This window comes from Lagopus leucura, unplaced genomic scaffold (genome assembly GCF_019238085.1).
Source record: "Lagopus leucura isolate 7727_CA_CO unplaced genomic scaffold, USGS_WTPT01 Super-Scaffold_100001, whole genome shotgun sequence".
Classification (NCBI taxonomy): domain Eukaryota; kingdom Metazoa; phylum Chordata; class Aves; order Galliformes; family Phasianidae; genus Lagopus; species Lagopus leucura.
Window position 1 is genome coordinate 99,042,738 of NW_024962262.1, and position 18,234 is coordinate 99,060,971.

The window sequence follows — 18,234 nt, forward strand, 5'->3', positions numbered from 1 at the left end:
AGGCTGCCTTGGGAGGCTGTGGGTGCCTTATCTGTGGAGGTGTTCCTGGGACCCTGCCTGTAGCAGGGGGCTGGAACTGGATGGGCTTTAAGGTCCCTTCCAACCCAAACAATTCAGTGTTTGTACAGAAGGCCTTGGGCAGATTCATTTCAGTTAAATGTGTAAACATGTGATGAACCAAGCTAACATAATGGAAGCAGTGTTAACTCTGATGTCTCCTATCTGTGCTAGCTCCTCTTGCACCATCGCTGCGTTTTTGCACACAGTAGAATTACAGCAGATATAGCACACATGCTTTGGGCATTGTGCGTGTAATGCATGTGGGAGGTTGACCTTTTCCTTCTCTCAAGTGAAATGAAGTCATTGGGAATTGTCTGTAAATATGCTGGCCCTATACTTCAGGGCTTGAGCTGCTTTAATCACAGTGTGCTTCAGGGAGCCAGATGACCAGTGTATCTGTCCTTGAGAATGTGGGAGCAGATGAGATCTTTCACGTGGCTGGTTTTTAACATGCTTTTATGTGTGCACCTGAACAGGATATATGTGCTCTCTGTTGGTATTTCCAAGATGCAAGAAAGCTCCAGGTTATCTACATGCCCTGCCTCGTGCAATGTCTTTGAATGGAAAGCCATCAGTTCTGGCTATACTGAAGGAAGAAATATGTCATCAGAGTGGGAACGTTGCCATTCTCAAGCTTTGGATGGCCTTCACTTCACGTTTGTCATATGCAATACATGTTCGTAATACATGTTCGTAAGGAGCATGTGCTCCCATCAGACCAGGCACTGCTGATGTGATGTGCCATGTCATGAAAGCTCTGCTGACATTTTGTGACCTCTTAATGTCTAACAGAAGAGGTTTGCAAGATATAAATGGCATCTGCCATGGGAAACCAACTTCTCAGTTCTCTAATCACATACGCCTCTTCTGAAATGCTACATCACCACAAAAAAAATCAGCATATTAATGGAGGAAGCCTGTCATTTCACTCATTCTCAGATTCTTTACATAATTCATCTATTAATTTTATTTTCTGCTTATGACAAACCCTGAAAGGTGGAAGTTGCAGAAAAACCATGATAGCTTCAGGAGTTCCGTTTCATTAGATCTCTACTTATTGTCTGATTATTTGGTGCTGTGAATTGGAACCGTTTTCCCTGTGATTTTTATCTCTTGCGTATACTCACTCATGGGATTCACAGATGGACATGTTTTCACAGCACGAGCTGTCTCAGGAACGTGCAACAGGACCTTGTGGCTGAAGTTAGGGAGTAGGTTGTAAAAAGTAGAGAGTTTTCCTCGTCTTTGTTCACTTAGACTGTTATGGCAACTGAGATGTGCTCGTTATTTTAAACTGATTTAACTTGTGCCACTTTTTCACACTGATAGCCTCAGATGTGGGATAAGGATACCAAACTTTGGCTTCAATCATTGCCGGGCTGATATCTTGTATAGTTGTTCTGCTTTTGAAATTTTGAAAGCAGTGGCAATTTTTGTAGGATGAAAAAGTAAGCAGTGTTTTGTGCTTTGATAGGAGAAGAGAACATTTTATCCACCTACCCTTTACATTGCTTACTGCTGGTGTCAGGTGTTAAAGCTTTTACATGTAGGTAGGACAAATTTTATAAGCTTTTGCAGGAAGTTTGCACATGTGACAGGCTCCATATACAGCACAATTCACAATTGGGTTAATTTACGAGTAACAGTGAGCAATACATATTTTAGACAGTGCTAAGGTACAGAACTGCATTTCTACAGAGTGGTGAAAGGGTACTGATTCTGCTTCCTGTCCTGAAGTGTTTTTATGTGTTTTCCAAGAGCTGCAGAGGCACGGTCTAGCCCTCACAGCCAAATGGGCCTGTTTTAATCATTCTGCTACAGGTGGGGAGGGAGATATGCTGAAAAATTAGGTGATAAGACCAACAAATCTATGAATGCAGAAACGCAAGGTGCCAGAAGTCCTGGTTTGCACACTTATCATGCTCCAGGACCATGGGCCAGCCCCCTCCATCTTACTGTGTTTGTACTTACCATCAATGATATAGCAGGCTCCAATACTGATCCTGACACTTACTTCCGGACATAAACATAGCCAGAGGAGAGCCATGAAGATGATCAGAAGGCTGCAGCAACTCTGCTATGAAGAAAGGCTGAGAGTGTTCAGCTTGTTTAGCTTGGAGGAGAAGGCTCCAGGGAGACCTCATTGTGGCCTTCCAGTACTTGAAGGAAGCTTACAAGCAGGATGGGGCCAACTTTTTATATGAATGTGTTAGTGACAGGACAAGGAGGAATAGCTTTAAACTGGGGAAAGGAGATTTAAGTTAGACGTTAGGAAGAAATTCTTTACTCAGAGGGCGGTGATGCACTGGCACAGGCTATTTACACAAGCCATGGATGCCCCATCCCTGGAGCTGTTCAGGGCCAGGTTGGATGGGGCTCTGGGCAGTCTGGTCTGATGGGTGACAACCCTGACTGTGGTAGCAGGGTTGGAATTGGATGGGCTTTAAGACTCCCTTCCAACCTAAGCCATTCTATGATTTTATGATTTCCCTGATACAACTTATCCTCAGGCTTCCTGTTAGTGAAAAAGAGACTTTTTTCTTTCGTTATTAGGATACTGAGAGATGATCCTATATATTTTTAGGTGCCACGGAAAGGGTAAGTGAAAAATCACACAAGAAATCCAAAAGTCTCAGAGCATGCTGTCATATGTAAGTAAGTTTTGGGGAGGCAACAGGATTTGCTATTGTACAGAGTTTCAAGGCTAAGTCATTGTGCTGCACTGCTGCCCTCATAGCGAGCCATATGGCACAGTCCTACTGTGCAAGTACTTCCCTAAGGTTCCTGCTCACAGATGGAGCAACGGAACCAAAAGGCCTGCTGTGCAGGAGTTCAGTCAGGTTTTGTAACTGCATTGCCAGGCAACCATTTCAGTCGCCTTTCTGTTTGACCTGTTTTTCTAACACCTGGTGAGCTCTGTGAAACAAGCTTATTCTTAGTTGATTTCATACAATTGTTAGTTTACCATTCTTAATTTCAAGAAGTGAATGTGAGCAAAATTAACTTTTGCTGCTCTGCCGTAATGACTGGTCTGCTTGCCATGGCCCTACAGCAGGAAGAGGTGCCATCCTTTTGCATGAATTTCACTGTGATGATGGTTGTGCTAACAGTTACTGCAGAGCAGTTTGGGCAGCGTCAAGCTGCACACCACTTCATTGTGAAACCGAATCGTTCCAGGGGCCTGGGAGGTAGCAATTCCAACACCTGGAACAGATGATATTTGAGTTCCTAGCAGTATAATGTGGAGCTTTTTATCACAGTTTAGTCGTAGATAACATTTAAAATGTCTAGCAAGAAAGAGTGTGTGGGATTAGGGAGTGTCTCAGTAGTGGTGCTGTAACACATCTAGGCATTTCAGAGCAAGAAACTGTACCCCAAGCTGGGTTTCACTGGGTAACATCAGAGTGCTGGCTTTGTTTTCTGCTTAAATAATAACCAGGTACATCCTTTGTGGAAAGGGATTGTCAGAGTGAGAAGAGCTATTTAGCATCAAGCCAAGTAAACACTGAGGCATTGTTGTTGAAAATGCTGCATAAAGAGCTGGCCTTGTTGCTTTTCTTCTGATATTTAGCAACTTTCTTTGTTTTAGGAACTTTCCGCTGTACTTTCTGTGAGACCGAAGTGGAAGAGGATGAGTCGGTGATGCCAAAAAAGGATGCAAGGACACTCGTGGCAAGATTTAATGAGCAGATCGAGCCCATCTACAAGCTACTTCGTGAGACAGAAGATGTCAACTTAGCCTATGAAGTCCTTGAACCAGAGCCCACCGAGATTCCTGCCTTGAAGCAGAGGTGGGAACAGATCCTGTCTTCTTTCACCATACTGCTTTCTCATAGTGTGTTCATCTGCTCCGTGAGGCTTTCCCAAGCCTTGTGCATTAGGGACCCACATATTCAGCACCAATGGTGCAAGCCACTGACAAATTCCGTGAGGAATGTATGGTTTATAAGGAGATGACTCATCCACTTACCCACAACCACTTTTTTTTACTAAACAAGGCAGATTACTATTCTTCTAATCAGTCTTCTGCATGCAGTTTTCTGTGGGGTGGGGTATATGGATCACCTATGGCTAGGATGTATTCCACATCATAGTCAGAAAATCAGGATGGGGAGCAACTGTTTACAAAGGTGGATAGTGATAGGACAAGGGGGAATGGTTTCAAACTGAGACAGGGGAGTTTAGGTTAGATATTAGGAGGAAGTTTTTCACACAGAGGGCATTGATGCACTGGAACAGGTTGCCCAAGGAGGCTGTGGATGCAGAAACCTGGAGGCATTCAAGGCCAGGCTGGATGTGGCTCTGGGCAGCCTGGTCTGCTGGTTGGCGACCCTGCACACATAGCAGGGGGGTTGAAACTACATGATCATTGTGGTCCTTTTCAACCCAGGCCATTCTATGATTCTATGATCTTTAAAACATTCCTGCCCTTGGGAAATGATACTTTCTTTCAGAACTTTTGTAGTTGTACAAAAATTGATGATGTTTATAATAACATAATAATGCAGAAAGATGTGGGGAGCTGTCAGTTTTGTCAGCTATGGTGAAATGTAATGTGCTTCTCTCTGTTTAAAAAAATCATCAATTAAACGCCCAAGAAAAAAAATCTGTAGCACAGGGGGAAGCATTCCCACAGTGCCTTGGGATGCTTGACTTCAGTTAATGGGAGAACAAGGAAAAGTCTCTTTTCTTTACTTTCAAGCTAACCTTGCGAGAGAATGTTCATCATATATTAATGCTAGACAGTTTCTAATTAGTATAATAAAAATTACTTGTCTATTCATAGCCTTTTTCTAGCCAAGGATATAGCTAATTTTGCTCATCGTTCTGATAGAAAAACAGAAGCGATACACAGAGGGTAGAAGATTTTTCCAAGGTCACCCAACGTTTCTTTGTTGATATGGGGAGTCTTTGAAGCCTTTGTTCCCAAGCTGAATCACTAAATTTTGCTTTAAAAACTATGTTCTGTAGTTTGTGTATTAAAACTGGGATAACACCACCAAAAAAAGAGTCATTTCTCAGTCTTCTCCATGGCCACCCTGTTTCGGTGCACAGGAGATCAGCACAGCAGAAGCCTGGTACAGTCCCATGATTAAATAGGAGCACCCACTTACTTGACTCTTAAATACTTAAAAAACACTGTAAATGATTAATTACTCTGAGCAAGGAATGAGAAGATAAATAAGCATTTTAAAACCCTTTCTTGGGCACAACTTACTTCAGCACATATGATGAATTAATTATTTATTAACTCTTATTAATTCAAGGCAGATAATTGCATGAAAGTACTGCTGTGAGATTTTTTTTTTAAAGTGCCAAATGTTGGGTTATTTATTACGGCCATTTTATGGAGTCTTGAATTTTTGAAATCATTGACAAAACTGACTTTTGATGATTTTGAAACTGGCAGAAAAGGTCACAAAGTGCCCACATCTTCTCTGTGCACAGGCACAGGTGGTGAAGATGGTAGCTCTAACCACCTGCACCAACAGCGTGCAGTTGTCATTCACCTGCCATGTCATCTGTACATGGCACCTGTACTCTGTCTGCACTTTCCCAAGAGTCATTAATTTTTTTAATCTTGGCAGGGTGTGAGTTAGCCATGTAGTTTACAAAATATACATGCTTTATCTGAGCCATTCTGCTTGGTTTCCTAAAACAGGTGGATTTTAATCATAGAATCATAGAAAGGCCTGGGTTGAAAAGGACCACAATGATCATGTAGTTTCAACCCCCCTGCTGTGCGCAGGGTCGCCAACTGCCAGACCAGGCTGCCCAGAGCCACATCCAGCCTGGAATATCCCCTTCATTTTCTTATGTCAGAATAGCATGATGTTAGATAACATAAATCTTCACAGAATTTGTTTTTTGTGGTCATGCTATCTAGGACCATTTGTTGTTTCCTTTGAAGCTGAATCCGTTAAGAGTAGTTAAATGAAAGAGTGCTTTGTTTCAAATATGGCACAAAAAGAGTTATCCTTGTTTAGCAAGACCTTTAATTAGTAGCCTGGGCAGGCTTGAGGTGAAAATTTCACAGTGTGGTTTCTGTGGGCCATACTTCAGCTATGTTAAGAATTATTTATGTCGCCTTTGAAGGCAGCTTAACCACTCTCAGAGCAACTTCCATCACGGTAAAACAACCTATGGGCAACGGAACAAATGTAGCTAGAGCTGGGCCACTGAGCTGCTGCTGTCTGAGCAGTTCCTGGCTCCAAGGTGGCTGTGCAGTGTCTGGAACCAGGGGAAAAAGTACATCTTGGATCTAACGGAGGAATTCTTCTAAGAGCACACTACCCTCTTCTGCCCTGTGCTGCCCATAAGGCAGCTTGCACATCTGGCCTTTTGCTGGTGCCTGATGTAGGGTGTTTAATGCCATCTCTTGGATGAGTGTGCTGAACAGTACGATCTCTTCTTGCAGTAGGGAACATTCTGCTGGTCACATAGCCTTGAGGCTGCCCACTCCTTCTAGCAGTATGGTTGAAGATGCAGTTGCATAAATGATGCAGTGAGTTGGGATATGCTTACACAGTTCATTGAGGTCTGAGAGTCGACAAAATGTCTACATTATTCCAGGTGAATGTGACACATTGCAATAGATGGTTTAAAGTAATTCATGTTGTAGGTGTTTCTTACAGCTGTTACCTTCATTTCGAAATGTTCCTGACGTTACGGAACAAGTATTTTGCTACTGAATGATACTGCGTGGGCAAAAAGTCCATTTTGAATATACTTCTGGGCACCTCTGTGTGAAAGTATTATTAGGCAGCTCTTGGCACTAGAGTGTATTTAGCTGTCACACTGCAGCGTGGAGAGGGAGAGGCTGGGGGAGAGTTGCATTGTGCATCTTGTGAGGAAAGTGGATTACATAAAATTGTCAGGGAAACGCTGGTTACGGATTTCTATTGTGTGGGAAGCAGAGCGGTGCTTTTCACAGAACACATGCCTGTCTTGGAAAACTGAAAGGTGCCAACACTTGAAATAACACACTGGGAAGAAGGTCTCTCTGTGTGATTCCTTAGGTTATATAAGCAGTGCATGTGCACGAGTCTTTTCCTTCAGCCCAGAAATTCGAGGTTGCTGTGAAGCTTTCCTAGCAGGGCTGCCTGTAGGAGAGAAGCAGTTAGTGTGTGGACACATGCTAACACAAACATTGTGAAGTATTTTGCTATCAGATCATGCACTAGTAAGAGGTTGTGAACAGTCCTCAATCCTAACCGAGGCTCAACACTCTGATATTTTATATTTGGGGAAGAAAGATGATCACCTGTCCGTGTTTCCCCCTTGTTTACACCTAAAAATTGTGCAGAATCAGCTTGTCAAGCAGTGGTTAAATCCTCGCTGATTTAAAAAGATGTATATTGCTCAGGTCTCCAACTGCAGCCTTATTTTAAGCTTCTCTGTTGGAGGAAAGGTTGCTGGGTAGATAGCAGCAAATGAACCATGCTCACTCACAACTTGTGTCAGCTCAGCTGATAGCAGCTGGCAGCAGAGCAGGAACACTGCTAGAATCCGTCATTGATTTCCTCTGGACAGAAGGAGAAACCTAGGCAGGTCTGGTACCCCTGAAAAGCCTTAGCTTTAGCTTAGCAGCCTTTGCCATTGGCAGTCGGATGGCTGCAATTCTATGGCATCTACTAGGGGTTGTTCATGGCCTCAATGTGCAGTGAATCTATTGTTTTTCAGTGAAGATTAAATGCAATTTGGAAGTAAAGGAATAGTTATCGTTGGCTTCCCTCACCTGGAGAGCAGAGAGCTTCCATTCTTATGCATCTGTAGCCAGAGAATATTTTCGGCTCATTGCCATTAGTATGCAGAAAATACTCCGCCCGATGTCCTCTTTCCATCAGATTCAAGCAGAACTGTTTCCTTTCTTCATCAGTCTCCTGAGCTAGAAGGGAGCCTGAAGGAAAGTGTGCTGGCAGCAGCTCCTCTCAGAACACAAAGGAGTGCTAGACTGTGCCTGTCCTGCCCTCGTATTCTGTTATCACCTTTCTCCCTCCAGCTTTTCTGCTGTGAAGACAGTTCTATCTTATCTCTTCCTCCTCTTCAGCACTGTGCGAAACCCTTTGCCCAGCCCATGTCCTTGGTCTGAAGCTGTCCTCTCATCTTTCTCTGCATGGATTTCCCTCTCCTTCCAGGGCAGTGGATAGTGCAGATATGCTGCATAATGGGGCAGATGTGATTTGTGGGGGCACTGTCACTCACCATTCAAGCAAGGGTTAGATCAGTATTTTTCACAACGAGTTAACCCCTTCAGGAGCCCTGAGGTTAGTGTCTCACAGATTGAGCATGCTGGGTCTTTGCTGCTATCATCTGAGTTGCTTAGAATTTAGTACTGGATTTTGTGCAATATAAGCTTGCTTTGTAAAAGCAAAAAAGAGACCAGATGCCAAACACTAGATTACTGTGGGACCAAGTTTTGCTGCTGTGACTTTTATTTCAAGGTATTCTGGAGTTTTACATTTGTTTTTATACTAAGTGCATCAGCATCCTTAATAGTACTTGTTCTCTTCAGTAGCTGTTTTAGAAGCTGCCACGGCCTTTTGTAGGGCTCCCTACTAAAGACCACAAGTTGTCCAAATCTGCAAACTGGTGTAGAAATTCCTGGACCACATGTTAGAAATGAAAATTCTTGGTGATAGTCTATTCAAATGTTGCAACGCTGGCCAAGATAGGGCTTGTTCTGAGTGCTCTGTTTTTGTCTCTTTGACTTTTGTGCAGCAAAGAACGTACAGCTGGCACTGGTTCAGGGACAGCTGCTGTTACGGGTGGACACCATCGAGAAGCCTGGACTACAAAAGGACCATCCTACGAAGACTTGTATACCCAGAACGTTGTCATCAGCATGGAAGATCAGGAGGATGTTAACAGATCTGCAAGTGAAGGAAAGCCAGCGCGAGAGAGGCCGATTTGGCTACGGGAGAGCACAGTGCAGGGGGCTTATGATCCTGATGAAATCAAGGATGGTAAGAAAATCCACCGAGCAGAAATGCTGCTCTGCTTATGTGATGCCAGAAATACATTACCCCATGTGTACAGCTGCTGCTCCCAGTGCTCCAGATTTTGCCAGCTCCCTTCTGTGCAAAGCACCTGTGGTGTAGGTAGATGTAAAGAATCCCAGTTGATTAGATCCACAGAATTGTTTGTGCTTCTGAAATGTTAATTATCTGCTACCTCTTCCTATACCTTTATTAATGGATGTTCTCCTGCCTTGAGAGTTTATTGCTTTTGGATGAAGGTCTTTCAGTTTCATCTAGAAAGCTGGCCCCCAGTGGGACACTGCTGGAAAATAGCATTTATTAACATTTGGTGACTTTGAAGCCTATCAAATCTACCAGCAGTGTTTTTGTGCTCCCAGCATACAAAATATTTTATATGAAGAGTATGTCAGAAATAAATTTTCTGGAAGCACATTAGGAAAGCCTGTACAGGTGAGTCCTTGCTTTCTCTTGGTTTCTCATTGGCTTTGCTTTTATTTTCATTCATGTTGAGGACATGTTGTTAGCTGACCGTAGCTAAGATCTTGTAGGCATTAGTAGAAACTTGCTGCATTTGTAAGTTTGCTATTTAAGCTTATACACTAATAATAGGAGAGACTTTTTATCATTTGTATGAGTGTAAATCAATAGATACAGTCTTCTGAATCACTTGGGAATTATAGAATAATCCCTGTTAGTGCCTTAGGAACAGAAAATGGCAAAAGGGAATCGTGTGTAAGTGTGAGATCCTGAAATAGTTCCTTTCCTAGCACCTAAAGTGGAATGGAGTTCTACAGGTAGAAGCAGATGTGAAAAAATGGTCAGAAGATACCTGTTGATGTTGTTTGCATGCAATGCCTTCAATACAAATGGATCCTATGACATTATCCCAACAGATTAAACAAGGTGGTGATTAAATGAACCTCCTCTTGCAGTCTGTAGCAGATGATGTTACTCAGGAGCCATAAAGTTCTCATCATATTTTTCTGCTAGATATTCAGTTTTTTTTCTGCTTTTAAATGGGTTCATTGAGATGACTTTTGGTGTACACAGCATAAATGTTTCTCAGATGACACTGAAGAACATGGAGGGAGAGGATATCTCCTACAGTGCAATTGCATCACTGCTTCACCTCACTGTTGGAGATCCAAGAGGGAGCTTTTGGAAATAGCCTGAAATTGCTGTTGGAACACATTCCTATGACTCTTGCATGACATAAATGGGAAGGAACAAAATTTGGAGCCACTGAACAAAAACACTGGCTGCTTGGGTCTGGCAGGAACAGTTCTCACAGAAGTCTTTTGTGCTGTAGAATAACAGGCAGGCAGCTAACACAAGGCTGCCAACCTAATGCCTTTGCTCTTCCTTTCTCTCAAGAATTTTGTCTGTGTATTAATAATAGTTGTGGTCATCACCTGTTAGTAAAGCTTCATTTACAGTAAAACACAGTTCCCATGAAGTTAGAGATAGGTCTTTTGGCCTTTACTTTACCATAGGAAAGGAGCAGCCACATACTCCCCTTGCTTTTAGTGCAAAATGCAGGACTTTTCCTCAGTTTACCTGTTTCTTGGCATATTTGTGTCTAAAGTTGCAAAAAGCAACAAGTGCATTTTTGAACTCTGGAGGGCTTGGGTGTCAGCTGCATGGATGTGGTGCTCACATCCCAGGCTTTGGAAAAGAAGGCAAGTGGTGTTAACGTATGAAAGCAGGAAGCCATCACATTGGCTCCAGCAATTGTTTGCACACAGCTTTTGGTGCAAGAGAGAGAGTTTGCCTTGGGGGGTCTGTCCTACTTTCTGGGCCTTTTTTGTACATAAGGTTTTCTGTATCTCTTTTTTTTATTTTGTAGTTTTTCCTTCCTCCTGCTTGTAGATTTAATGATATTAAGAAGACTCACGGTACTCAGCAAACATAGGAAGCTTTTTGCAGAAAGCCACTTCTTGAGCAAGAATTTCAGCTTTTGAGTCTGTGAACTGCATGCACCCTGCCTGCTCAAACGTTGTCAAACCCCTCCCAACTATTGTGCAGCTAACCTTACTGAAGCAGGGACACAGGCCTTGCATCTGCCAGCTTGGAAACCGCAGTCCCTTTCAGATGGAAGATGCAGGTAGAAATCCAGACAGACCGGCCTCGCTGTTCTGGCTGGGCTGCAGGTTGGCATGGGGAACAGCAGCTCTTTTAACACAGCCTTGCACACTGTGCTGCACAGCGTGGCTTCAGGCTGTGAGCTTCATCAGCTTTGCAGGATAAATCCCATGCGCTCTCACCATGATCCTCTAATGAACTTTTCCCCTTCCTGCCTGATAAGTGCAACCCTGAGCTTACCAGATTGTTTTATGCAGTCTGTAAACAGTGCTGTTCTATAACACACAATTTCCTTACACTCCTTGCTTGGATCCATCTTAATCCTTATAGATGAGGAGCTCAGCAGGGCAGAGCCACGCTTGGGCTCTGTGTTTGTAGCCTGTGCTGGAAGCTCCCTGTTGTCATAGAACCACAGAATCATATAATGACTTGGATTTGAAGGGACCTTAAAGGTCATCTAGTTCTAGCTCCCCTGTCATGGAAAGAGTTGCCACCCACCAGCTCAGACTGCCCGGGGCTTTATCCAACCTGGCCTTGGACACTTCTAGGGATGGGGCATCTACAGCTTCTCTGGGCAGCCTGTGCCAATGCCTCACCACCTTCTGAGTAAAAAATTTCTTCCCAATATCTAACTTAAATTTCTGCTCTTTTAGTTTGAAACTATTCTTCCTTATCCTATCAACACTAGACTTTGTAAAAAGTCTGTCTCCCCCTGTTTGTAAGCTCCCTTCAAGTACTGGAAGGCCACTGTGAGGTATCCCTGGAGCCTTCTCTTCTCCAGGCTAAACAAGCCCAACTCTCTCAACCTTTCTTCACAGGAGAGGTGCTGCAGCCCTCTGATCATCTTCGTGACCTCCTCTGGACCCGCTCCAACAGCTTCACATCCTTCTTGTGCTGCAGGTCTCAGGCCTGGATGCAGTAGTCCAGATGGGACCTAATAAGGGCAGAGTAGAGGGGAGCAGTCACCTCCTTTGCCCTGCTGGCCACCCCTCTTTTGATGCAGCTTAGGATACAGTAGGACTTCTGTACTGGACCAACACAGGCAAGACGTAACACCTTAATGGCAGCAAGTGCATAGATTTGCTGACTCGTTTCAAACTTTCCATCCACTAAAACACACAAGTCCTTTTTGGTCAGGGCTGCTCTCAGGAAGTTCTCCCAGTCTGCGCTCATATCTGGGATTGCCCCAACACAAGAGCAACGCCTTGCCCAGGTCCCTTCCTTCTGTTGTATCAACTGCACTACTCAGCTTGGTGTCATCAACAAACTTGCTGAGGATGCACTCAATCCCACTATGTCACTGATAAAGATGTTGAAGAACACTTGTCACTGGCCTCCACCTGGACATACAGCTGTTGACCACAATCCTCTGGCTGCCACCATCCAACCCATTCCTTATCTGCTGAATGGTCCACTCTTCAAATCTATATCTCTCCAATTTAGAAATAAGAATATGATGCATTCATATTAGAGAGATAGAGAGCTCTTGTGCTCTCAGAAATGTGTTCTTAAAGAGCTGTCACCTCCGTTCCATTCTTTTGTACCTGACAGTTCCCAGGGGATTCCATCCAATAGTTCCTTAAACAGACAGAAGTTGATTTTCCTGAAATTCAGAGTTCTGACTCTGCTCTTTGCCAGGCCTGTATTCCTCGAGATTATGAACTCAAACAGGGCATACGTCTTAACCTCTTTATGATCTCCTTTACACTGGTGAGCACCAGGTCCAGTGGTGCTCCAATATCTGGACCAGGAAGTTGTCCTCAAGAGATTCCAGGAGTCTCCAGGACTTCCTTGCAGCCCACTGTGTTGTTTCCCCAGCACATATCTCATCCACCACCAGGATGAGAGCCTGTGAGTGCAATACCTCTTGCAACAAAAGCAAGAAAGACCTCATATCAACAAGCTCCCCTTGATCAGGCAGCCTGTAGTAAACTCCAACCACTAGATGTTCTTTATTGGCCTGCTCCCTAATTTTAACCCACCAGCTCTGGACCTGATGATGTCTGTTACTCAGAGGCAGCTCTTCACAATCTACTTCGTAATACAGAGAGGAACTCCCTCACTCCTTCTGCTCTGCCTATCCCTTCTGTAGCTGACTCAATCATGTATCCCTCAATCATAGTATTCCAGTTATGGGATTCATCCTACCATGGTTCTCTGATAGCAGTTAGTTCATAGTTTTCTAATTGCACCACGTTTTCCATCTTCTCCTGCTTATTTCCCATGCAGTGTAGAGGCATTTTAGCTGTGCTGTTGGCTGTGTTACCTTCTTGGAGGAGCCCTCACAAATCCCTTTGTGACAGATGTTTTTTTTCCCCTCTTCTTTCTAAAGTGACAAGTGTTCCCTGGCTCTTTTCTTTCACTCACCCCCTTCCCCCATCAGTTGGAGTTTAAAGTTCTGCCAAGAACGTTCTTGCTCCTCCTGGTCAGTTGCATCCTATCCTGGTTTCTGTCATCCCCAATGGCTTGGGATAAAAGGGATCATCTAGTCCTCCAGGCTGTTAAGAGAAAACTTCACTCTCTCCATCTCTTAAGGGAGTCAGCACAGAGAAGGGTTGTGACATGGCCAAGGATGCACAGCGGCAGAAGGGAAATTAGGATTCGGAGCGCCTTCAGTGCCAGCACCTCAATCTCTGTGAGGAAACTCTCATTCCTTTGTATCTCTTTGCAGGAGGGAGGGACCTGGATGCCTTCCAGGAGCGTGAGGAGGGCCGGGCAGCTCTGGATGATAATGAAGAGGTGATGCGTGCCCTGCTGATCCATGAGAAGAAGACACCCTCTGCTTCTACAGTCACCGTTGGAGGTGCCGCTCCTCTCTCCGGTGCCAACGCCAGTGACTCCGAGAGCGAGACGAGCGAGTCAGAGGAAGAAACTCCTCCCCGTCCTCCTGCTGCAGCCACCATGGCGTACGGGCTGGAGGAGGAGGATGAGGAGGAAGAGTTCGAGGTGGTGGCAGAGGACCCCACTGTCACAGTGGCTGGGCGTCCGCACTCTTACAGCCAAGTGAGCCAGCGCCCTGAGCTGGTGGCCCAGATGACGCCGGAGGAAAAAGAGGTTTATATAGCCATGGGGCGACGCATGTTTGAGGATATGTTTGACTAACTGCTTCCTGCCACAACATTTTTTAAATAGTTTTTTATCCAGAGACTTCCTAGTAAAACAGAAGACTGAATCTTTCCTCACCTGTGCACAGGGACACTGGGCCTTGGAGCTGCTGATCTCAGGCATCTTGCCTACCAGGGAGGGGGAGCAGGAAGGCTCTATGTGCCAAAACAGGCAGGGGAGGATAAGTGAGGATGCTTGCGAGGTAAAAATCTACTTCAGGGTGCCCAGCACAGGCACTGGTTTAACCCTCTCTACGACCGAGTAGCTGCCTCCCCCCAATTGCTTGGGTCTATTTTTGTTGCAGGTCCTAGTGAGCTCCATGTCCCTGCCCTCAGAGAACACAAGCGCTCCATGGCGTGGTCAAAGTGCTCTGCAGAGGGTGTGCGTAGCCTAGAGGAGAGGGAAGTAGTGCTCTGCTTGGGCAGTACTTGTGGTTGATCTCCTGCCAGCAGCCGCTGGCCATGGTGCAGTCGTTGCTGAGCAGCCCCTGTTCTGAGTAGCAACCTGTTCCTTTCTTTGCTCCTCCTCTCTCCTTAGTCACCTCAGCACCCCAAGGTCAAGAGTAACTCAGAACACAGAGTGAAAGCCTTAGCAAGCATGCAGCCACTCTTTGTCAATGTAACAAAAGCCTTTCATGGATCTGAGCTGTCAGAGAGCTCTGACTTACCAGGAGCTACCTTCATTTCCCAGCAGTGCTGCCTGGCACTTCTGCCCAGCTCTGTCTAGCCTCCAGGGCTCCAATGGCTCGCTGCAGGCAGGGCTGCTCTACCAGAGAAACAGCATCACTAGTTTGTATTGTCAGTCACACCCAGGTTGCATCGATTTAAGAGGAATCGTGCATATTTGTAATGTTTTCTCTACCAGCCGAAAGTGATGGTTTTCTTTTAAATTGTTGTTTTCTTATCCAGCAAGCAAAGTGATAAAAGAATTCTGTGTTTCAGAGGGTAGGAGCAGCATTGCATGCTGCTCAGTTTACATGGGCAGTCTGACTTTGCTGTTCACTGAGACTGTAAATCTCTTTTACACTAATTCTGCTTCTTAGGTTCTGCTAACCCTGTAATGCCACCTTTATGGTTTTATTTTCAGCTTCTTGATATTTGAACTCCTTTTTTTAAAGTGTTTTAAATTTGCTTTTAAGTCATTTTAAAGTGGAATAAATAAATGGAAACTTCTCCCCTTTGTTGTCTTCTGATTTGCCATGTGTCCTGTTGGAAATGTTCACTTACCATTTTGAGTTACTTGATTCAAGAAAACAGCCCATTTGAGGCCCTCCTTTGGGACTGTTTTAAATCCCACATTATAGCTCTGCTCCTCATTGATTCTTCAGTAGAGCTTCATGGATGCCTCCTGCTATCTTCCACACTCAGGGAAGGACACTTCATCAGAGCAGTGCTGTGTGGGCCCCTTTGACCAGTGCCTCCATTCTCTTCTCTTTGAGAGTTTTGCTATGGAGAGGCCTCACTGATATTTGTTCCCAGCTAAACTTATGCTCTTGCACAGGTGGATCTAATATCAAGCTTCTAGAATCAAGCTGATAAGTCAGACTCACAGAAAAAAAAGTTCTTTGCCAGTTCTGTCTCAAATCTAATCTGAATTCAAGGTTAATCCTGGAGAAAAGCAGCTCCTTTTGCAAAGAGCCAAGGATAGAAACAGAACTAATCCTGAGCGCTATGCAGCTACTCATGCTCATAGCACACCAGTGGTTTTTAGTCTGAAAAATGAAGCTGCAGCAGGCTGGTGCAAGTGCAAGGATAGAGCTATTGGTCCGAAGGAAGGAAGGCACTGCAGTCTCCTCTGGCTGCTGGACCACATGAGCTATGTTCATGCTAATTGAATAATACAGAGTGATCCAGCTCTGAAGCCTTCCTGCGTGGCTGTTCTGCTAACCTCATTCAAACCATTCCTGTGTCTGCTCTTAGCCTGAAGCACATTTTATCTGATGAGTGTGCTCATCAGTTCAAGCTGGAAAATAAAACAGGTTCCTCAAGCTGCTTGTGCTCCTGACCCCAAAAGCCCTAACACCTGCACCTTAAGTGCATCCCACTTATGTGAGAGCGTCCATCTGCTCCCACTGTGGGGCAGGGAGATTGGCATCTTCCCTGTCTCACAGCAGGTTGGTGAAGGTGCTGGCAAAAGTGAGGATTGCTGTCGCTGTAGGAAAGCAGAAATCATGGAATCATATTCGGCCACGTGGGCACACTGCTGGCTCATGTTCAGTTGACTGTTGACCAGCACCACAGATCTATTTCCTCTGCACAACTTTCCAGCCACTCTGCCCTAAGCCCATAGCAATGCATGGGGTTGTTGTGACCAAAGTGCGCATCTCAACACTTGGTCTCATCCCATGGCCTCAGCCCATGGATCCAGCCTGTCCACATTCCTCTGTAGGGACTTTCTACCCTCAGGCAGATCAATACTTCCCCCTAACTTGGTGTCATCTGCAAATTTACTCAGGACACACTCAATTCTCTCATCCAGATAATCAAAAAAGATATCAAACAGGTTGGGCCTCAGTACTGACCAGTGGGGAGCACTACTCGTGACTGGGTACCAGCTGTATCTAACTCCGTTCAGCATCACTCTGTGGGCCTGGCCCTCCAGCCAGCTTTTACCCACCATAGAGTGTTCTGTCCAAGCCACAGGCTGCTTCTCCAGGAGAATGCCATGGGAGAGGAGGGCTTTAGCTTTGCTGAAGTCTAGGTAGACTAATCCACAGCCTTTCCCTCATCCACCAGGTATGTCACCTGATCATAGAAGGAGATGAGGTCAGTCAGGCAGGAACTGCCTTTCATGAACTCATGTTGGCTGGAGCCAATCCCCCAGTTGTCCCACATCTGTCCTGTGATCACACTCAAGACCTGTCCCTTTGTGCCACATCCATACAACCCTTTAAACACCTCCAGAGATAGGGACTCTACCACTTCCCTGGGCAGCCCATTCCAAGAACTGATCACTGTTTCCATGAAGAAATTCTTGATGAGAGCCAACCTAAACCTCCCCTGGTGCAACTTGAGGCTTCTGCCCATGTCCTGTCACTTGTCAGCCCCCTCACTGCACCCTCCTGGCAGGTAGCTGTGGAAAGCAATGAGGCCACTACTCAGGCTCCTCCAGAATGAACAGCCCCAGTTCCCTCAGCCACTTCTCACAGGCCTTGTTTTCCAGTCCCTTTGTCAAATATGTTGTTCATCTGTGCACATGCTCAAGCAACTTAAGCTCTTCTTGTAGTGAGGAACCCAAAAGTGAACATGATGCTCCAAGCCCCAAAGCTCCCAAAAAGCAGCTTCCTCCACCAGGTAATCTGCTGTGCTGTGCTGCTGCCTCCTTCCAACAGACCAACCAGGCTGCTGCTCCCAGGAGCTCCCAGGAGGGAGGAAGGGTGGAAAAGCAGCATCTCCTCTTCCTGGAGCCGTGGAAAGTGCCCGGCCCGAGGGTGCCTGCCACACAGAGCACTGGGGGGATGCTGAAGGGCCTGGGGGTACAAGAGCTCTGCTTGGCTCTCTGCATCCTGCAGGGCCCCTTCGGAGGAGAGAATATTCCCATGGTAGTCAGACATAAAGTGAAGGTTGGAAGTTCTATGAGCAGGTGAAAGGCCACGAAGTCTTACAGTGGCGGGGCAAGCCCTCTGTGTGTCTGCAACAGTGAGCTGTGGAGGAACAGAACAGTCCCTGCCTGCAGCTGTGCACTGGCATGAGCAAGCAGGGCTGTAGGCTCTGTCCCCTGGAAGGAAGAGTCAAGCAGCGCTGCAGGACGTCACCTGGGGCTGCTGTTGGACTGATGTGGCCACGTCCTCAGTGAGTCCCGGGCAGGACCTGTGTCCCTGGCTTGGTCGCTGTTTGGGATACCTAATGAGCTGCCAGCAGGTGGCTTCTTATTTAGCATCATTAATTAGGCTAAGAGAGAGAGTGAACTTAATTTATGGCTAAACAACAATCAGATTTTGGAAGCTCCTGCTGCATCATTAGGATCATATTAAAGACAGCAAGTGTTCCTGCAGCAGCCATCCTGG

The 18,234-nt window shown here is 45.4% G+C and overlaps 1 protein-coding gene across 3 annotated transcripts in view; it reads left to right on the forward strand.

Annotated features, from left to right (window-relative positions):
- Positions 1–15,366, forward strand: part of GTF2E1 (general transcription factor IIE subunit 1) — a 51,802-nt gene extending 36,436 nt beyond the window's left edge. For all 3 annotated transcript variants that reach the window (XM_042868001.1, XM_042868002.1, XM_042868003.1), the window contains exons 3-5: positions 3,650–3,851; positions 8,782–9,026; positions 13,795–15,366. In XM_042868001.1, coding sequence (XP_042723935.1) covers positions 3,650–3,851; positions 8,782–9,026; positions 13,795–14,225 — 878 coding nt within the window. In that variant the 3' untranslated portion in view covers positions 14,226–15,366. The remainder of the gene's footprint in view (positions 1–3,649; positions 3,852–8,781; positions 9,027–13,794) is intronic.
- The last annotated feature ends 2,868 nt before the right edge of the window (positions 15,367–18,234 follow it).